Source organism: Sorex araneus, chromosome 3 (genome assembly GCF_027595985.1).
Source record: "Sorex araneus isolate mSorAra2 chromosome 3, mSorAra2.pri, whole genome shotgun sequence".
In the NCBI taxonomy this organism is placed as follows: Eukaryota; Metazoa; Chordata; class Mammalia; order Eulipotyphla; family Soricidae; genus Sorex; species Sorex araneus.
The window spans coordinates 103,702,980-103,725,528 of record NC_073304.1 but is presented as its reverse complement, the minus strand read 5'-3'; the positions used below and the strand labels follow the sequence as shown (position 1 = coordinate 103,725,528).

The following is a 22,549-nucleotide window of genomic DNA, read 5'->3' as shown; positions in this document are numbered from 1 at the left end:
AAGAACCGACTCAGCACCAAGACTTGACCCTCCAGTTTTATTCTCTATGATTAGTACTCTTGGGGTCATTACCTTAGCTCAACCTAATACATGCTCATCATTTCGGGGCATAGCACATGTGGGAATGTTTTATCTCCCCCGCCCTAAATTCAGAAGCTGAAATTCTAACTGTGAAAGGTAATAGAAAGTGGGGCAACAGAGAGTTATTTAAGTCTGCTGTGAGATGAGAAAACTCATTGAAATTGAGAACTCATTATCTAAAGAGGCTCAAGAGAGATCACGAGTCCTAATGGTGACTATGCATCTGATCCAGAGGTAAATCAGAGAAATGTAACCACACTTGTTCTTGGAATTCTCAGCCTCTAGAAGTGCAGGAAACAAGATTTTGTTTTTAATCTCTCCGGCAAGTTGTGAGTTGCTAGAGTTGTTAGAGGTTACATAACCGACTAATGTAATGTAATGTTATGTTTGAAAACTTTTTTTTTTTTGCTTTTTGGGTCATAGCCAGTAATGCACAGTAGTTGCTCCTGGTTCCTGCACTCAAGAATTACTCAGGGCGGTGCTCAGGAGACCATATAGGATGCTGGGAATCAAACCCGGGTCAACCGCATGCAAAGCAAATGCCCTAGCCGCTGTGCTATCACTCCAGCCCACGTTTCAAAACTTTTATGGAAGTGGGTACTATTCTTTTAGTTCAATAGTAATTTGGGTTGACAACATAAGAATAGTTTTAAAACAGAGCATTAGACTTCAATCTGTAAGACTGGATTGCAAAATGATGTTTTAAATGTTTTTTACATGTATAAACATGTCCTAGAAGTCCTTATGCAATTTCAATCATTTTCAGCTCCATAATTATTCATGCCATTTAATAATAAAATTATATATTTAAAGTATATCTACTTATAATTATTATAATGCTCAAATTTACGTTGTTTGTTGTATTTTTTAGGGCCACATTCACTGGTACTCCAAGTCTCTCTTGCTCCCATTCCTGTGCGTGGGGGACACTCCCAGTGGTGCTAAGGGACTATGCGGAGCCAAATATCAGATCCAGGTCTTCTACACATAAAAAGGTGCTCAATCTTGTTATGCTATCAGATATATGAAATTTGAATTATAGTTTTAATGTTTTGTGTGTACATTTTTCTGACTCCAATTGGAACAAAACTGTCCCAAATTTGCAAAACTTGTAAATAAATATAAAAGGATTTTAAGTTTGGCTCCTGAATTGATGGAAAAAATATTATGTGGGAAATTTGTGGTTGAGGAAAGCCTAGGAATAAGTCTCTGGGGTATCACTTCAATGTCAATGCTAACCAGATGTTTAAAGGTCATGACATTCCTGGGCCACCAATCGAGATCTCTAGGAACAAAGGAAAATCAGGTGGTATGCAGGTTTTTAAGTATAATGAATTAAACACATGGTAAGGCCTCTCTAACAGAATGGGTTGCAGAAGGTTCTGAAAGCAGGGAGGTCTGAGGGTGTGGGTAGAAGGGAGGGACTGATGCCGATGTCCATCTTACTGCCCCTCCTCCCATCATCAGGAGCTCTTTATGACAGAGCTACAGTTCTGTGAAGCTCCCTTGAGTTCTGTCCAAGAGAGCCCTCAGTACTCAGTGGCCTGGGGGGCAGCAATGTGATTTAGAAGATGGAAAGTGTTAATGCTTGCTGGACGAGCTTCAGCCTCTCATCCAGAGTGATGGATGGCATCCTTGCCATCCTTTGTGGAGTAGGGATCTTCCTTCTCTTACTCCCTTTCCTCCCGAGTGAACCAGCCATACCACAATGTAGGAAGCACAGACACATCAGCAAGGTAAGTGAGGAAGCTTGGGTCAACAGCAATTAAAAATATATTTTATTATTTACTTCCACTTTTTTAAAATGACCTAGAAATATTCCTCAGATAGAAAAGTCTCGGGGCTGGGGGTGGGGGTGTGCGAAGAAGAAACATCATTTTCCTGGTTTAAGCTGAACAAGGAAAAGGTTAGAATGGATCCTCAGATTTCTGTCTGAAGATGTAGACTAGGTGTAGGAGTGTCCAGGTATGGTAGAGGGCTCTAGAGCCAAGCCAGGAAGGTAGTGACCAAGTCTATCAGTCACTGACTACTGCGATTTCTGCAGGTGGACAGGGTCCTTAGGTCCTCCTCGTTGCCTCCCTCCTTTTTCTGTGGCTGGTGCCTCAGGGTCATGTTTTCCTGTGTCAGAGCTGATCAGAGGGCAGTGCTGAGTGTCTATACAGTCTACAGGAAAGTTCTGGCCTCAATCAAGCAGGGTTCTGATATTTCAGACAGACCTATATGTCTAAGGATATGTGTATTCACTGAGTGGAGAACAGTGATTGTTCTTAATCTCCAGGGTTTCCCCCTGAGGGACATAGTGGTAATTTCTTCTTTAGGAAGAAATTTACATAGAAAAAGAAGTCAACCTTTTTGTTTTTCATTTTTTGGGGAGAACCACATCTGGCAATGATTGGGATTTACTCCTGGCTCTGAGCTTAGCTTCAATCCTGGCTGGTCACTGGGGACTTAATCCAGGTTGACCATGTGCAAAGCAAACTTCACAACCACAATACTATCTTTCTGACCAAGAAAACTCATTCTTTTCACTCTTCAAACAACAAATAGTTTACTTGCTTTAAGAAGACTGAAAGGGAAAAACATAAATCTTCACTCATGAAAGATAGTCAGATTGTTAAAGAATAGTAATGCATAACCTTGCCTGGAGGAGAGTGAGATTGGGTCCTAGTGCCCTCATATTTTCCTCATCTTTCAGCATCAAAAAGAGCCCACAGAAAGGACCAAGAAGGCCAAGAAACCTGAGGCTCTGAATGGTAAGCTTCTACCGTTCAATCCCAAGATCCCTCAGAGGTAACCCCATCTCTCCTTTATTTCTTTTTTTTTCTCTATCCCCCATCTCTCCTGTTCTAATAGTCCCACTCCTTGATCTGAGGGTGTCAGTAAAGAGCCCATCATTCAGTATCCATGGAAGAAGATTAAATCAAGTATGTTCTAATTCTTAGGCAAGTGGGAGGAAATGGCTTGTTGCCCAGTGCGATATGTGGGTTGCAGTGGAACAACAACACTTGAATCGGGAGGTGAGACCTCTAGGTGCAACTGGAGGAGGGTGGCTGGACACAGCTGGTTCATCCTTACTCAGGTTCCACTGGGAAGTTACCCCTGCCCTTTTCTGTTTCATTAGTTCAAAAATATTGTCCTTCATCACAAATTACATGCCTTTGGACACTGAGTCCCCAGGGTTTCCCCAGAGGGACATGGTGGTAACATCCTGTGGGAGCTCTTGCCCCTTCCCTTCATCACATAACCCCATTCCCCCCTTTCCAGATGACCTGAAACAATTGAAGAGGACTCAGAACCTGATTGCATGTCCACAAAGGTAAGTGTCTCCGCTTCCCTTCTTGTGTTGTCCTTCGTACCAGGACCTGTGGTGTAACCCCACAGCAACTGGCTGCCTGGGGCAAATATAGGAGGGGATCGAGTCATATACCAAGCGGGAAGAAGCCCTGGGAGTGAAGATGTCAGGGAAATGTGGGGGCAGTGGTAGGCCCTGGGCTGCAGGTTCTCACTGCTACTCTCCCTTCTCCCCCCTCCCTGACAACATACCCTTTGCCTCTTATATCCCGCAGCATGGAGTGGACGTGCCAGGACAAGGGCAGCCTTTGTCCACTCCCTGTTGAAAACGGACAGTGCAAAGCAGTGTCTGCAGGAACGCAGAGTCCATTAGGACAGCGTGCTCCTGCTCGATCTCCAGCAACACCCACAGCTCCTCTGACAGAGGACACACTATGTCCTCAGCTCTCTGCCTTTGGATCAGGCCCCCAAAGAGATGCAGTCTCTCGTACTTCAGATCCGTCCCAGAGGGATTCTCAGCCACCACCTACCCTTGCACTGGGGTGCCCTTCACATCAGCTCACATTCTCCCCTCCCCCACTACACCTGCCTCATTCAGAGACCTCTCCTCCCACTCTCCAGCCTAATCCTGCATCACAATGGGAGAGACCAACTCAGAGTCCTGCCCAGTGTCACTCACTGGCACTTCCACTGGCCACTGTGCCACAGAGCTCCTCCCTATATCCCCCTTGGCCGGCTTCTCGGGCCCGAATTATCTCAGGCATTGGCCACTCAACCTGCACAGTGTCAACCTTTTCCTCGTGCAATGAAACAGCCCAAACCTTGTCCTTGTGCCTCCCCCCACCTTCATCCCAGGAGTCCCAGCATGAAGATATTTCCTGTCCCACACCCCGAGGGTTGGTCTGTGGTGGGCCCACAAACAGGCAGAAAGACTGTAAGAGTCTCTCTTTAATCAAGTCAGGCAATGTGGCATCAAGATCAGAGCAAGAAATCAAGACTATCAAAGAAAGTGGAACAAATTTAGAACAAACGATTCCAGACAACCACATGGGGACTAAGATGACATCACTGAGTGCTGAGACGAAGACCCGAGCTGCATCGCCATCCTGGAGCACCACAGGCCAGTCAGAACAGCTTCCCAGCTCTCAACAACTCTCAGAGCCCAAGGACTCGGGAGACAATGTGCATCAGGAATATAAACAGCTTTTCTGGGGTCTTCCCTCTCTACACAGTGAATCGCTAGTGGGTACTGCCTGGCTTTCCAAGAACTCTTCCTATCTCCTGTTTAATGGTATGGTGGGTACCTCCACAGGGAAAATGCATCCAAATATCTCCCTACTATTTTCCCAAGCAAAACCACGATGCCCTCTGCTAAGTCAATCACAACACTTAAGTGGAAACCTAAGTCTGTGCCAGCCTCCTCCTATAGCTCAGATTAAGGCCAAACTTTCTGTCCAAAACATACCACCTTCTTCTCCACTCCAGAAAGCAGATTGTGAAGATACTGCTTCTTCAGCAGAACATAAAGTAAGATTCCTCACTCAATTCGGTAGTCCACACTCAGAATGGCCCTTGTTGCGGGAATTAGAAAGTGGGTGGAGTTTGCCTCCTGCAGCAGAAAGATCTCAGCAAATTTTTAGTGTCTGCAGTTCCAGCTCTCCCAAAGATAATTTGGTGGCCTCCATCCTTCCCGAATATTTTCCAGTAAGTTCTGAACTCCGGGACCAGCTGGAGAACCATCTGCAGAAATGGCTCATCCAACACCAGTGGGAACTGTCCCACAGGATCCAAGAGAGTCTAGAACTAAAACGGCAGCAGGGAACTAGAGCCCAGACAGGCCAGGTAGAGAATAAGGCTGGCAACTTAAAAGCCTCTGCACTGACTGGTGAAAGCAGCAACAATACACAGCACAGCAAGTACCTGGCACAGGGTCCGGGGTCTAAAGAAGACTCAGGAAGTTCCAGAGAGATTTTGGTGGCGAAACGTGAGGAGTCAGACTCTGACTCAGGTCTTTCCAGCAGTGAATCTGAAAGTGACATATTGAGGACCCTAACTCCCAAGGTGGAGCGAACCCTGAGAAACCATTTTGTCAGGAAGTATGGGAAGACATATGAGGGTTTAATCCCTGTCAGAGTGGCTCGATCCTGGCTTGAAGTGAGTGATGCTGGCTGGATTCCTGGTGGCCACGTGAAAAAGAACCGCCAAATCTTAAAACAGTGTGAAAACTGTAGAAACACTTCTGAGAGAGCTGAGTTCCTGGATTCATTAACACGATCGCTCCTAGAAGCACACATTGTTAAACTTTTGGTCAAACACAGATGGGGACTACCACACAAACTAATCAAGGCCATCAATCTTTTTGGCTTAAAGGGTCAACCTTCATCCAACCCAAAACTTGCATCTCCTCACTCAGCCACTTGTGCATCTGGTATGCATTCAAGGGTCAAATGTGTGAACTTTGAGGGAGAATTTCCACAGTACCATGTAGGAGAGGAGCTAAAACATAAAGAAGTTTCCATTCCAGAGAGGCCAGCCCAGGCACCCTCTCCTGTGTCTGAGAAAATCCAGAAGGTGTGTGGAGAGATCTCATTTGCTGGCAACCATGACTCCACGGGGATATCTCTGTCCAGGCCCACTAAGGACAGTCAGCCAACTGAATCCTTCACATCCAGCCTCAAGGCCAGACACTGGCAGAGTGGATCTGTAGATAGTGCTCAGAAGGAAAGCTCAGAGTTGAATCCAAGTTCAAGGAATGGATCAAGAACAGAGAGTATCAATTGGGTGTCACAGGGTCCTTGCCATAGGGAACAAACAGTGGCGATGAAATTAGGAACTTTGAGGGCCAAAGAGACCACAGGGAGAGTTGAGGCCAAGGAGTCAACTGCTTCTCAATCACAGAGTAAAGCCACACTGGAATTGTGTTTGCAAAAAACAACCAATATTACAAATATGCCCAAGAGGGCTAATGAATATCCACAAACCAGTCCAGACCCTTTATTCCCTAAATTACCAGTTTTTCAGCATCCAGAAGGTCCATGCCTTAACACAGGTGCTACAAGTGTGTTCAACTCCATGTCAGAGTATCATCCTGGAGAATATCCCAAACGAGTTCTTCAGAGAGCACAGGACTTGCCTTCTTGTGTTCCCCAGTACCACATCCCAAGAAACCCCACTGGAGACCAGTTAGCTCGCCCATTGCAAGGTGTCTTAAAAAGAGACCAAAGGAACACACGGGAAAGTAGGAGCCCCAGTAACTTTGCCTATAAATGTAAAAGTCCCAGCCCCAAAAATCAAAAAACATTTGAAGGACAGAAAACCTCTCAAATGAGACAAAGGACACTAAAAAGTTCTGAGAAATATCCTGAGAGCAAATGCTTACAAAAAGAAGTTAACCGACAAAATTATTTTTTTAAAATTAAGGTATATTTTGAATACCTATTTAAAAATAAGAAAGGCAAGGATCATGTGCAAAAATGTAAACCTGCATTAGGCTCTGCCAACTGGCAAGGACCATGCCAAAGCAGGTGGATGATGGATGGGGAGACGCCCGAGGCTCAGGCACTAATGTCAGCTGTTGGAAAAATACTGGAAGCAAAAATAGCACATGTGAATAATTTAAACACAAGCACAAGCACAAGCAACAAGCACAAGCAACAAAGTCAACACCAAGAATACAGGGCTTCATGTTCCCATAGGGCACAATTCAACCCAAATAGCCCAAAACCAAAAAACGAGCACATTAAAAAAGTAAAATTTATAAATGGGCAAGAAAGCATGACATATCAGCCCCCTATCCTCAAGAAGACTGTGCCCACAGCCCGTCCCTGCGCACTTGAGCCAAGCGTCCCCAGGGCCCAGAGACACTATCAGCACTGCCCAAGGCACTGTTTCCTACGGGGAGGTGTCTTGTCTGGGAAACGGTAAAATGGTTTTCTAGCCTTTCCTAATATGCAAAGTAGAGGAAATGAAATTTTTTAAACAAGAACTTTGATGCATATTAAATATAACATTTTGTCATTATGCAAAGTCTATGCTGTGAGTTATTAGGTAGTTTCTGTCTCTCATTATTGTATGTACTTTGACTACCTGAAAAAATGAGAATGGAGAAAAGTTGGCAGTGGTTTTTGTGAGTTACCTCTTTGTTCTGAATACTACTTATTACAATATTATAATTACACAAGAGCAAAAAACATTTTTAGCAAAACTAGTGTCTGAATGCCCCATCATGGGATCTGGCTTTTGTCAGCCACCTTACTTTGAAAGTTAGTCGACTTTTGAGGGCAGTTTGCAAAGGCATGACAGGCCTGGACACTGTCCTGGTCAAGCTCAGGAAGTATCAGAGCCAAGTGGCTTCACACCTCAACGGATGGAAGTTTGCTCGTGATGGGTCCTGGGCCCACAGTTCAGAAGACATGTTGCCCTTGGAAATGCTAGTTAGAATAGATGTTAACTGCCCTTAGGGATATATCTTCTTTCCCCAAGAAGTGATTTTATTAAATGGCCATTACAACCAGTTTTCTTTGAATTACTGACATGTTGATGTTCCCCATACCTGAGCTCTCCTTTTCCCAATCTTGAGGACATGAGCAAGGAGGAGTAAATGAAGAATATTTAGGGAGGTGGGAGACAGGTGGGTTCTTTAAGCCCTGTGCCAAGTAAACTATCTGTTCACAAATTTCCAAGTTTTCCATCGAAGTTTATCCCAGAAAGAAATCTGAGTAGGTGGAACAGGAACATGATACTATGCCCTATTAAAACTTCTGTTTGGTTGCTCTAAACTTCGGTGAAGTGGCAGTCAAAAATGGATTTAGGGAAGGAAAGAAAGTACCCATAAATGATGCAATGAACAAGGCACCCCCACATCCCCCATTATTACCACCCTCAGCCTAGAAGGAAGGAGTGTGGGAGCTCCGTAGGTCACTGGAATGACGTTCAGCTTGTCTTACAAGCTTCCTAAATCACACTGAAGCCTTATGTTGGGCCTGACTAGAAGAAATTCAAGAATATAAGGCAAGCAAATCTGCATTTAGTTAGCTTGCACATTTATATCTCCAGTTGGATAATAGATGAAAAAGTCTGGGCTAAGGCATTCAGAATGTGATTCCCCAGTCTGAAAACTAATATCAACATGACACAAGGACATGCCTCCAGGGAGAGGTAGAGGCTTTCGAAGGTCGACTCATTGATGTTGGCTCATATCAGTCTTGCCTAACAAATATTTGGTGCTGCTGGCATCGGGCAGAAGAGACTGTTGAATTTGTAGTTTATTCTGGAGTCCAGCTGAAATTGTTTCAATTTTAACTATTTTCTTGTGGCCTGTCTTCTGAATGAACTGAGTTTCTCAATAAGAAAATATTGAATTTATTGTATCACTGTTAATCCAAAAGTTCCAATTCTGGCTAGAAAGTCATGGCAAAATTGGAGCTGAGGCAGATACGACTAAGTTGGAGCCTTTATTATAAATTTCTTATTAAAAGTGATTTCACAAAACTCTTAACATACCCAATATGTGTGGCCTATCGGGTATGTTAAATATATGTGTGTATATCCATATAGCATATATTAAATATATTACATATGTTACAACATATTTCTGATTATTTCATTTGGGGGAATGTTTGACATGTTCCTACAAAGAGAAGTTTGGCATGTTCCTACAAACAGTACCCCTTTGTCCATTTAATTATTTTCTCAGAGTCACAACTAGTTTGGACAAAGAGTCAGGCAATAAAATAGGCGTGAGATGGTTAGTTCACCAGCAAACTGACTGACAGTGAAAAGTGGTCACTTTTTTTTTTCAGTGAGTACAAAAATGACAAGTTGATTGTTTTCTTTTTTTTGACATTTTATTTTTTTAATATTTATTTTATTTTATTGAATCACCATGACAAAAGTTACAAAGCTTTCAGGTTTAAATCCCAGTCATATAATGATCAAACCCCCATCCCTTCACCAGTGCACCTGTTCCCCCACCGAGAACCCCAATATGCCCCCCTCCTGACCCTCCCCCCACACTTGAGTGGCCAATGATCTTCACTTTATTCTCTCTATACTTTGGATACATTCAATATTTCAACAGAGAACTGACTGTTTTGGAATTTTCCCCCAACAATCAAACATGCAAAAAATGAATTATTTGATAGTTTGTATTCCATTGCTGAAAATGAATATTATAGGATATCATGCAGCCGCAATAGCAGCCACACAGTTTTGGATTTCTGTTGTTTGATTTTTTCTAAAGTGTCCCTTTCCCATTCTTTGGCTTTAAATAAGATAGACTCATTAGCAAATTCATCAGTCCCTTGGCTGGAGGCTGTTCTGGAACGGGATTCTTGACAGTAAGGGTGAGTACTATTGTTAATAAAAATTTCCATCTGTTAACCTTTTATTATAAACATGTGCCCCTTATAACGTGTCAAACTATTACCAGATAGGAAGCTATGGCTTTTGATTTCCAAGTGATATCTTTAGCACCACTTTTGATTTTGTACCCTTCCACTTCACTAAACAAGTTCATGTTTTAGAGTTTTTTAAGTGAACTGCCAGGTCATCTGCAAATAGTGGTAGTTTGTTTTTCAATGTGGATGCATATTAATACCCGCTCTACTGCCTAATTGCTATGACGTCTTGGACAATGTAGAATACCAGTAATGAGAGTAGGAAACCCATGTCTCCGATTCAGTGCTCTTGTCTGTACTATATTCACTCACCATTAGACTGACACACACGTTTGGAGCCAGAGAAAGAGTGCAGGTGTTACGGCATTTGTCTTGCACATGGTAGAAGGATACCAATTGCAGCACCACATCTGGACCCAGGAGCACCAACAGGAGTGACCCTGAGACAGAACCTGGAGTGGCCCCTGAGAACTGTGAAGTGTGGTCCAAACCTTGCTGGCCCCTAGAGAAACAAAGATACCTATATGCAAGTTTCCACGTCAAACCAGGTCATGTGTCAGTGAGAAATTCTTAATAAGTTGGTTTCTTTAGTGGGGAATTTTGTTTTCCAGTGTTTAATCTGTCATTTCCATATAGTGTCTTGATTTGCCATTGTTCCTTCATTTTTTTATACTTTCATCTCTTACATTTCAGAAGAGACCTTTTGTCTTTCCTTGTAAAAACAAGTTGATCATTATTAAGGTCTCTTTCACTTTTATCTGTAAAATGCTTTATTGTTGAGCTTGTATTCTCTTATATACATCCTCCATCCCTCTCGGAGAGCCAAGCAAGCTACCGAGAGTATCCCACCCTCACGGTAGAGCCTGACAAGCTCCCCTGTGGCGTATTCGATATGCTAAATACAGTACTAATAACGGATCTTGTTCCCCTGACCCTGAAAAAGCCTCCAATACTGCACCGTTTGGAAGAACGAGTAAAGAGAGTAAAATCTCAGGGCTGGGACGAATGGAGATGTTACTGGCGCCCACTCGAGCAAATCGATGAACAAAGGGATGACAGTGATACAGTGATTGTTGAGCTTGCAGAAAGGAGATTAATGTACTTCCCTTTCATATGGAGACCTGGGTTCAATCCCCAGAGCACCCCAAGGATTCCTTCCTGAGCACAGTGCCCAGATAAAGCCTGACTGTTGGGAGTGTTCTAACTGCTGCTCTTGGCTCCCCCCACCCATCAAAAAAAAAAACCCTTTGTCTTTTTATGCTGGATATTACTTGAGAAGCATAGAGAATACTCAATTTGAAAACTGTTTTCTTTCACAACATTATCTTGTGCAATGCCCTTTCTCTTATATTGTTCCTATGGGAAAACTACACATGTACTCTTCAAGAAAATTTCTATGATATTCATATTTTCACTAATGCTATAGTATTGCTTTCCATATATTTATTTTGAATGATATAATAAGTTTGATTGTATTCTAAGAATTTTTGAGACAATTTTCACTGATTTTGTTTGGAACTTCTTGAACTTCTTTCATTTAGACACTTAGTTTTTTTTCCATTTTAGGTACAGTATTGCCTACTATTTATCCCAATGGGATTCCTACACATTTCTGTGGTTTTTGCTTTGCATCTTCTATAATCATTTTGATCTTTAGTCCTGTAGGGCCGTTGCATGGTTGTGACATTCTACCATTGCTTCTCTACCCCTGAGGGCTATACTTTGGTGTGTTTCACTAAACTTTCCCACTTGGACCTTATTGAGTTCTTTCTTGTCACTAGCTTCAACCCCATTGAATGAATTCTTTAGCTCAGGCTTTGTACCTTATGCTCATTATTCGTGTTTGAAGCTGTTTATTATAAATTTTGTTTTTATTGTAAATTTAATGTCTCTAAGTATGGCATAGAAAAACACTTGAAATATCAGAAATATATGAGTGCTATAGCTCATAGACTGTGCAGGTGTTATGAAGAAAATGATAAGAACAATAGTCATAGGTCATTTCAGAGGTTGTAGACTAGTAACTATCTCAGATGCTTGTTTCATTATCCTAGTATAGTTGAGTTTGTGATTGGAATTTTCAGTTATGTTGGTTGCCTTTTGTGAAATCCAGTTAGTAATATGAACTCTTTTGTTCACAATACCTAGTGTGGCTTTCCCATGTGGCTGAGTGGAATCCTCAAAACTGAGACAAACCACTGGTCTAACTGAATCCCTGGTGCCTGTTCACACATCACTTTCAGTTTTCTTTCCTCCCTTAGTTTCTTTCCTTCTCTGCATGTCTCCTCTATAAATAGTGAGGTCAGGAATATCTAATCATCCACCTTTTACTACATTTCCTCATCAAGTATTCTATATCCCACAGATAAGTGAGATCACACTATGTCTTTCTTTCTTCTTTCATTCACTCAGTAGGATGGCTTCCAGTTCTAACCATATTGCAACAAATTGTATGACTTCCTTGTTTCTTGCAATTGAATAGTGTACCAAATCTTCATTATCCATCATCTCTCATTGGACACCTAGGCTATTCCATATCTTAGCTACTGTATTGAGTGCAGCAGTGGAGAATGGTGTGCATATGTCCTTCTGAGAGAGTGTTTCGATGTCTTGTGGATAGATGTCGCAGAGTGGAATTGCTGGGTCATAGAGCAGTTCAATTCAGAGTTTATACTGTTTATATTGTCTCCGCAGGGGTTGTACCTAACATAACAGCATTCCCAAAAGCAGAGGAGGAGAGTTTCTCTTGTTAACACATCCCCACCAACACAAATAGTTCCTACATTTCTTGATGTATGCCATTCTCATCAGTGTGAGGTTGTATCTCCCTGTCGTCTCAATTTTAATTCCTCTAATGGTAAGTGTGACTGAGCATTTTCCCATGTGCCACTGGCCACCTGTCTTTCATCCTCTGAGAAATGCCTATTCACTTCCTCTTCCCATTTGTGGATAGGGTTTTTTAAATTCTTTTTGTTGATTTTTGTGAATATTTTATATATCCTGAATATCAACCCTTTTTCCTCTGTGTTTAATGCAGATACTTTTCCCATTCAGTTAGCTGTCTAGGTTTTAGCCTGTGGACCACAATTTTTTATAACCATGCAGAAACTCCTTAAATTCATGTAGCTCCAGTTGTTTATTTTTCAGCCTGTTGCCTTTGACTATGTTTTCAGATCACTGAGGTGGAAATCTTGAAGTGTTCTGCCTAAATTTCCTCAATGTGTTTTATAGTTATTGGTCAGATCTCAAGGTATTTGATACACTTTGTACTGACTTTTTTTAATTTTCAATATTATTTTCATAAAGTTGTTCACAATAATTGATTACATTAAATATTTCAACACCAATTCCCACCACCATTACACCTTCCCACCACCATTATTTCGAATTTCCCCACCACCACTCAAGTCTGGCCTACATGCAGAAATAGCCTCCATTTTAAGTGACAAATAGGTATTCGTGAGATCAGCAAAGCTGTCACAGTACTACAAATGAAAGGAATAGTAGAGTTTTAGATAAGCTGCCTCTGGACTATAAAATATATCAGTTTTAAGGGGAAGGGGAAAAAAATAAAATATATCAGTTTTAGTATTAGGTATATGTTTGATTTTCTATTGCAATAATGTCTCAACTAATATCTATATTGACTGTTTTTAAGTTTCAATTTTCCTCAAGAAAGATACCAAATGGATTACAATGAAAGAAAATGCTCTTGAAAATGTGTGCCCTCACCTTTAACTACTGCCTCTCAATCCTTCCTGAAAGAACTTTCTGTTTTTGCACATACATGTGTAGTCCACAAAGGTAATTTCTATGGACATTATTTTATATATGTGTGTGTCTTATATATTATACTCACTTAAAATGGATCCTGTAAAAAGTAGGCTAAAAGAGACATAAGGACTAGTGGAGGAGGGTCTTGGGTCCTTTGGTGGTTGAACTGACTTTTGTGCCAGGTGTAAGATATGTATTGAGCTTTAGTTTCTTTCTTTCTTTCTTTCTTTCTTTCTTTCTTTCTTTCTTTCTTTCTTTCTTTCTTTCTTTCTTTCTTTCTTTCTTTCTTTTTTCTTTTTTCGGGGGGTCACACCTGGCGATGCGCAGGGGTTAATCCTGGCTCATGCACTCAGGAATCACTCAGGGGGACCATATGGGATGCTGGGAATCAAACTTTGGTTGGCCGCATGCAAGGCAAACTCCCTACCCACTGTGCTATCGCTCCAGCCCCAAACTTTAGTTTCTTACATATGATTCTCCGATTTTCCCAGCACCATTTGTTTTAGAGGCTATCCGTACTCCATTTCGTGTCGTTCTTAGTTACTCTTTCCAAAATTAACTACCCATTGCAGTTTTGTTCTAAGGTATTCAAATCTGACCCAATATATTTATTCCAGTATCATGCAGTTTTGATCACTATACCCTTATAATACAGTTCCAGAGTAGGTAATCAAATACCTCCACTTTCATATTTTTCAGTATGGTTCTGGCTATTTGCAGTATTTCCTGACTCCTTACAAACTTTACCATTGATTGTTATAGGTCCCGGAAAATTGTCATTCTAATAGATGGGGATTGCATTGAATCTATGTAACAGCTTAGGTAGTCATTTAAATACTATTGATTCTTCCAATCCATGTGCATGGGGTATTTTTCTACTTCCCAAGGCTGTCCTCTATGTCTTTCTTATGTGATTTAGAGTTAAAATGGTATAAATCTCTCACATCTTTTGTTAAGCTGACTTCAAGATATTTAATGTTTGGGGATATTATTTTAAATGTAATAGAATCCACCGTTGCTTTCTCCTCTGCTTCATTCTTTGTACATAAGAAGGTGGCTGATTTTTGTGTATTGACATTTTATCTGGCCACTTTGCTGCATTGTTTTATTGGTTCTAGGCCTTCCTTTGTCAATTCCTTAGGGTCATCTATGATGGAAGTATATGAGAAGGACGCATATTTCAGGAAGCAAATGAGATAGAAAGAAGAAAAAGAAATATACATTTTTGGACAGGATCACATAACTGTCTCCAGAGTTTTTTGTGTTGTGGCCTGCCAGAGAACAGCCTGTTCAGCCCCCCTTTTATTAACTAGATTAATGTTTTAACCAATGATGTTCAGCCACATAAGCAGAATATGCAAATTAACTTAGTCAACGGAAACAGTATCAAAGTCAATTACATAGCCATTAGCATAGTCTGTTAAAGCAACAGTAACAGGAAAACGATGTTTACATCCAAGCCTAGCTAGGCCTGAGATTAAGGGATGTTGTACACCAACATATATTATCATGTAGTCTACAAATAGTGACAGTTTGAGTTCTTCGTTTCCAATTTGGATACATTCTATTTGTTTTTCTTGCTTGATTGTTGTAGTCAATACTCCTAACACTATGCTAAATAGAAGTGGAGAGAGTGCACATCCTTGCCTTGTGTCTGATCTCAGGTAGAATTCTTCCAATCTTCACCATGAAGTGTGATGCTGACTGTTTGTGATGTGTCATTGGGTGCAGTTAGCTAAGATTTTGTTAAGGATTTTTGCCTTGATAGTCATCAAGGAGATTTCTCTAAAGTTTTTCATTCTGAAAATGTCTTTGTCTGCTTTGGATATTTGTGAATGCAAGCTTCACAAAAGGTATGAAGGAGGATCCCTGCATTTCAATATTTTGGAAGTGCTTAAAGAGTATAGGCCATAATTCTTTGAAGGTTTGATAGAACTCACCAGTGAGCGCATATGGAACTGAACTTTTCTTCTGTTTTATTTTTTTTATTTATTTATTTTATTGAATCACCATGTGGAAAGTTACAAAGCTTTCAGGCTTATGTCTCAGTTATACAATGCTCGAACACCTGTCCCTTCACCAGTGCACATATTCCACCACCAAAAACCCCAGTATACCTCTCACCCCCCCAACCCCCCCATCCCCGCCTGCATAGCTGATAAATTTCACTTCACTTTCTCTTTACCTTGATTACATTCCATATCTCAACACAAAACTCACTATTGTTGTTGGACTTTCCCACCCAAAAACAGCCTTGCTGAAAAGGAAGCATTTGATAATTAGTTTTCCATTGCCGAGAATGAAGAGATGTGAAGTTTGGGATTTCTGTATTTTAGTATTTTAGTAACTAAGACCAGGGAGATTTATGTCAGAAATTGTATCATTTCCCTTCCTGGGGCAGCATGGGGCTATGGCTTAGTTCACAGTCTCGAGACATTTCTGCAAGGAGCTTTGGTACCAAAAGTAGTCTAGCTGGCCTCTGGATCATGGTCGGTCAGCAGCAGAGCGGCCGCACACACGTACGACCACCCGGGTTGCATCTCGGCGGAGCTGGACTTTTTTTCTTGGGGTAGATTCTTAACTGGTAATTGGCCTGCTTAGGCGTTCTACTTCCTCTTTGTTCAGCTTTCAATGACTACAACTCCATGGATCTGCCTGTTTTTTCCTATGTTCTCTAGCTGAAGAGTGTAAAGTTGTTCATAGTAACCTCTCGTTATATTTTAAATTGCGGAAGGATCTGTTGTAACTTCTCCTTTTTCATCTCTGATCTGATTTTTTTGAACATTTTCTCTTTTGTTCATAATGAGTCCAGATAAAGGTTTATTATCATGTTTAATTTTTCAAAGAGCGATTTCTTGGTTTCATTAATTTCTTGAATTGCTTTTTTGGTTTGTATGTATGACTGGAGTGATAGCACAGTGGCTAGGACACTTGCTTTGCACGCAGCCAAGCTGGGGTAGATTCCTCTGTCACTCTAGGAGAGCCCAGCAAGCTACCGAGAGTATCCCACCCGCACAGCAGAGCCTGGCAAGCTACCCATGGCGTATTCGATATGCCAAAAATAGTAACAAGTCTCACAATGAAGACGTTACCAGTGTCCACTCGAGCAAATCAATAAACAAAGGGAGAACAGTGCTACAGTTGTTAATTTATACTTTCATTTTTATTATTTCCCTCTTTCTGCTACTTTTTGAATTTATGATTTGTTCTTTCTTTGTATTTTTGAGATTTTTTTGTGTTCAGGTTTTTTATTTGAGTTTTTTTCTTCTTTGTTAATATAGACCTGCCTTGCTATGAATTCCCTTCTTATGATAGCTTTTTCTGTATCCCATAGATATTGGTAACTTGTGTCTTTATGCTCATTAGTTTAAAGGAATATCTTCATTTCTCCCTTGATTCCTCTTTGATTCAATTATTGCTAAGCACTATTTTTTTCAACTTCCAAGTGTTGGAAGGAAGATTTCCTCATCTTTTTTCTGTGATTAGTTTCTACTCTCATGGAATTGTGGTCTGAGGAGGTAGTTTGTACAATTTCTGTTTGTATATTTATCTATGCTTGCATTGTGCCCTAATACATGATCCATCATGGGGAATGTTCCATTTGCATCAGAGAAGAATGTGTTTTCTTGTTTAAGGGTGTGTAGGTTTCTGTATCTGTCCAACATTCCCAGTATTTTCCACTTCTCGTGTAGTGCTATTGTCTCTTTATTGATTTCCTGTCTAGTTGATCTGTCTAGTGAGGAAAGTGGTGTGTTGAAGTTCCCTACTACTATTGTATTTCTGTAAATGTATTTCCTTTGGATTGTGAGCAGATGCTTTATAAACTTCGCTGAGCCTTCATTTGGTATGTAGATTTGATCATAGTATTTCTTGATCTCTTTACCAATAGGTAATGTATATCTTATTCCTAATTACTTTCTTTATGTTGAATGAAAATTAGGTGTATTTCCTGTCAGTGGACTGGAGCGATAGCACAGTGGGTAGGGCATTTGCCTTGCATGCAGCCGACCTGGTTTTGATTCCTCCATCCCTCCTGAAGAGCCTGGCAAGCTACTGAGAGTATCCCGCTCGCTCAGCAGAGCCTGGAAAGCTACCCGTGGCATATTCAATATGCTAAAAATAGTAACAAGTCTCACAATGGAGATGTTACTAGTGCCCACTGGAACAAATTGATGAACAATGGGACTACAGTGCTACAATGCTACTTGAGAAAAGATAAATGGATTCTACAGCAGATAAAACACCAAAAGGAGATAAACAAGAGTTTGCTAATCTACACAGCTGTAGAAAACTCTGCAGCTAACTCATCATTTTAGAATTAACTAGAAGATTGCTCCAAACTTTCTCACAAAGAAAACATTTCTGATAATAATTTAATACTTTGTCTGGCAAATTTATGTTTACTAGCTAATATTATTTTATTCCATTATTTTGGTTTATCTAAATTTGAAAAATGAAAATTTTCAAATGATATTATGAATGTCACTTAATTTATAAACGTTTAAATTTTAGTTACTTTGACCTCTGGTTTAAGCTCTTTGGAAAACTTCACTTTTTAAATATTTGTAATAAATGTATAGTTTCCAATACTCCCAAAATGATCGCTTATTTCATACTAGCTAGTTCATTCTACCAAGAAGCATTTTACTTAAAATAGCTGATATATCTTAGAAAATACATCACTGGGTAAGTGTTTAGTATGTGCATGTTCTACTAAATTACAAGGTAAATGGCAGTTTAATATGTTAAATCATAGAGATATAAATTATGCATTAACCATAATTTGCATTATTATATTGTTATAGTGTCATTATCTACTTAAAAAAAACTTCCCAACCTTAAATTGAATTGTGTCTAAACCTGAAATAATCCTGTTGTTCTTTCCTGATGAAATCTAGGAACATGTGACTGTGTCTGGCATCCTTCTAGCCAACTTTGGAAACTCTTTATCGAGGTAACAATGTGACCAGGCCCCAAGCTCTAAGCTAAGGGGCTGAGAGGCAACAAGGGGTTCTCTGTGCATGCTTGTGATTAACAAAAATTAAGTAAGAATCAGTCTGGGTGAAATATTTTAGAATTCTGCTATTAACTTTTTAGTGTATTATATTCTGTAATATTTTCTAGTAACACTGAATTCATCCTTCATCCCTATGTGTAAAATTTCCACTCCTGGGCTGTGGGAACCACTCAGCTGGGAGCTGTGTGAACTCCTTTGCTCGTGGATTCCTCATTGAAAGATGTTCGCTGGCTCTCCGGCGGCTCTCTCTCACTGCCTGTGATAGGTGCTCTTGAGCCGCTGCTCCACCCAGATCAGCTGTTGCCTTGGTCTGAGGAAAGTAGAACAAGGGTCAAGCTGGTTGCTGATTAGCTGCCGTTTATTCAATCTCTCATCTCTCCCAGCTCTCTCCAACCCTCTCTCTAACTCGCTCTGCAACTCTCTCCGTGACTCCTTTTCAATCTGAGAAGACACTCAGTCTTCTCTCTAACTCACAATCTTCTCCTTTAACTCTGTGTCTCTTCTTCTCTCTGTCTCTGTCTCTTTCTCAATCTTCCTCGATCTCCGTCTCATTCAACCTACTCGTCCCTCTGTCACCTTGTCTCTCTCTCTATTTCTCGCTCTCTGTAACCGTGTAATTCCTTCTTCTTGCTGTGTCTGTCTCCTCTGTAACTCCTTCCTCTTTCTCCATCCCTGCAGCAACCTTCCATCCCCTTCCCGAAGCCACTCTTTTTCTCCTCTCTCACCATGCCTCCCAGCCATGCCTCCCCACTGGAAGCGTGATCAACATATTTTTCCAGTCTTCCCAACCACTCGCAGCCAACAAGGGCAAAATAGCCTTTAAGGTGTGTTTCTTCTCTCCTTAGACCTACAACTTGATTAACATTTTAAATTTTCCTTCCTAATGTTTACCATTCTGTATGGACACAGTAATTGACACTTTTAGGTTTGTAGGGTGATTCTCTTGGGGACATCTCACCACAGACTTAGACTACAGTGCTCAGGCAGGATCAATCATTCCTAACACTAGCAGGGTCCAAATCTAGTTATTACTTTTTGGATCATGACAGAATTTGTCCATGACAAAGCTCTTAACTTACAGGTAAGCATTAGGGCACTTTGGCCAAGCCCATTTCAATGTCAGGGTAGCTAACTCACCACTTGCCCTGAGTCCATCCAGTCCCTCATCGGGACCCTTCTTTGGGGGATCTAGGAAGTAAGGGTAACGGAGGCTTAAGTCGAGACAGCAGATGTCTAGAAGGTATATTAACTGGAGTCAGTCAACTCCCAAGCCACAGGCTTGTCTTTTTAACTGTCTTCCTGTATCCATACAAAAAGCCAATGCTAAAAAGCAAGCCTTGGGACCGCAGCAGGAGGAAGGCGTCCAGAATCAGGCCATAGCAGGAAAGGTGCAAAAAAGATTCTCGTGCTCAATAACCCTACGGGAGTGGCTCTCCACCCAGACGAGATCCGAAGGGGCAGCACACAAAATGGCTCCTCTGTTCCTCAAAGACTATGATCCCAGAGGCCTACTAACGACTTTTGGCACTCAGCGGCTTCTTACAGAAATGCATCTAGACTGTGATCTGAGCTTTGACCCCATGCCGCCATGGAAGGGAAAAGGTTTTTCTCTCTCGGCCTTTTCTTTCCATGGCGTCAGTGGCTGCATGGAGACCGAGATCTTATAGAGTCCACTAACCAGAGGTACGAGCTTGCAGTGAGTTCTGGCAGAAATCTCTCTGGACTTAATTACTAAAATATCAGAAATCCAAAATCGCGTGGCTGCAATAGCTCATATATTCTTCACTCTCAGCAATGGAAAACAGATTATCAAATGATGCCTTTTCAGCAGGTTTGATTGTTTGGGGGAAATTCCAAATAATAATAGTGATTTTTCTGTTGAAATATTGAATGTATTCAAAGAATAGAGAGAATAAAGTGAAGATCATTAGCCACACAGTTGGGGAGGGTGGGATGGGAAGTATACTGGGGTTCTTGGTGGTGGAACATGTGCACTGGTGAAGGGATGGGGGTTTGATTATTGTATGACTGAGACTTAAATCTGAAAGCTTTGTAACTTTTTTCATGGTGATTCAATAAAAAAATTAAAATTAAAAAACAAAAGCAAATTCTCTGAAATAGCTAACCATGCAAAGGACAGTAGGGAGAAGAGAAGGACAATATTTACAAGTCAGAGTCTGATCAGGAAACAAAGGTAATTACAGGTTGGGGGGCAATCAACAAACACAAGCTCCCAGTGGCCAGGGAGAAAGGGCAAACCAATGTTATCCTATACCTATGGACATGAACACATGTTTTCTGATATACAGTGTATAATATTTTATAACTAGGAAAACACATAGCTCATCAACATGCATCATATATCATTATCATGAACATGATGCTTTCTTTTTGGAAATGGGCAGCCTATATTTCAAATCATGTCTTTCAGATAAAAAATAATTCTTATAAGATATATAAAATAATAACACTTTACAATGTATAGGAGACTCTAGCAAATGCAGTTACTATAGGTAAAAATGATTGCTCCCAAGAGCAATCATTGCATCCTGAGAGCAGAAAAATGTGAATGACACAACTCTTTAAGATAGTGTGTGTATACATATATACAAACTTAATTTACCTGGGCCTGTGGATTAAAAGCCCTGATGTTCTTTTAAAAATTTGTGTCAGAATACTTTTCCAAAAGTGATCCATGGGTTTATGTGGCATGTAAATTAGGTATTTCTGATAGAAAGCTGAGTTATCCTTGCCACACAGATAACGCTTATAATTCAGAGGATGGATTGAAACACACAAGGGCTTCTGCAATACTTTCTAATTGGAAATATTTGCAGAGAGCAGATTAACAGTAAAAGGCAGGTTTATGGTCTCTTGACCCGACTAGGAATAATCTCAAGGATACAGGACGTGCACAAATTCTGACAATTTTTCACCAATTTACTCAAGTCTAATATTGCCCTTCAGTATAACCTATAACCTCCTAAGCATTCATCACAGCTGGCAATTTAGAATGAAGTCAGTAATGAGAAGAGAGACAGAGCCAGCAAAAGAGGCAGAGTCTGAGACAGATTCAGAGACAGAAGCAGAGGAAGGGGCTGAGACGGAAACTCAGTAGAAGACCTAGAAAGAGGTGTTAGCAAGTAACAGGAGAAAGAGGGTGAAAAGATTTTCATCAAAACAATGACTGCATCCTCTTGTCTAGCCAGACGCTCTGCTTGGAGTTGGAGATCCTAAGACAGAGACATGCCCCAAGCAACAGGTGGACTCAATTTCCCTACTTTTAGTTCATTCAAGGTGCTTGTTCCGCAATAATCAAATGACCGGTGGGGAAGAGTTCCTTTCATAGAGATGCCAGGGGTGTTTTATCAGTAGATGAAATAATTTCCACCACAACCCGGTGTCACATCCTATCTCTGTATTGAAAATGCAGTGTTGACTTAACTAAAAATACATATTTGCATTTTAGTTTAAAAGCTGCATAGCCTACGCCAGCTAAGTATGTCTAGGAATGGGTTTTGCCTACTTTTGTCCTCATGCAACCCTCAAAATATACTATGGTCATGTTTACTTGCTGGTAGGTTCAAATCAGAAAAAGGTATTTTTTAATGATTATTTTTATTTGGAGACAGATGTGTAATACACATTTTATGCTTGCTATTTCCACTGTCATTTTTTACTTTTAAATTATGCTTAAAAATAAAAGTTGAAAAAAGACTACAAATAAAAATATTCTCTGGGCCAGAGCAATAGTTCAGAAGGTAAGACACTTGCATTGAATATCCCGGACCTGGATTCGATCCCCAGCATCCCAAATGGTGCCCTGAGCACCATCAGACGGAATCCCTGAGTACAGAGCCAGATACTCCTTGGTATCATTGGATGTGGCCCCCAAACTACAGCAAAACTGTAGACCAGCCAAGATCTCCCCAGAGGAATCACAGACAAGTTGTGATGCAATGAGCAAAGGGTCTTTATTGGTTAGCTC

General features: G+C 40.8%; 1 protein-coding gene across 1 annotated transcript; it reads left to right on the top strand.

Moving 5' to 3' along the window:
- Positions 1 to 1,652: 1,652 nt before the first annotated feature.
- Positions 1,653 to 20,228, top strand: LOC101542143 (spermatogenesis-associated protein 31A6-like). Its single transcript, XM_055132118.1, has 5 exons — positions 1,653 to 1,817; positions 2,777 to 2,834; positions 3,346 to 3,397; positions 3,648 to 6,610; positions 19,879 to 20,228. The coding sequence occupies exons 1-5, from the start codon at positions 1,653 to 1,655 to the stop codon at positions 20,226 to 20,228; spliced, it is 3,588 nt and encodes a 1,195-aa protein (XP_054988093.1).
- Positions 20,229 to 22,549: the final 2,321 nt, after the last annotated feature.

Bases quoted from the DNA above. Each gene is read 5' to 3' on its own strand.
- LOC101542143 (XM_055132118.1), top strand. From the start codon at position 1,653: ATGGAAAGTGTTAATGCTTGCTGGACGAGCTTCAGCCTCTCATCCAGA. The intron at 1,818-2,776 runs GTAAGTGAGGAA...CTCATCTTTCAG, and splicing joins AGCACAGACACATCAGCAAG to CATCAAAAAGAGCCCACAGA. The intron at 2,835-3,345 runs GTAAGCTTCTAC...CCCCCTTTCCAG, and splicing joins GAAACCTGAGGCTCTGAATG to ATGACCTGAAACAATTGAAG.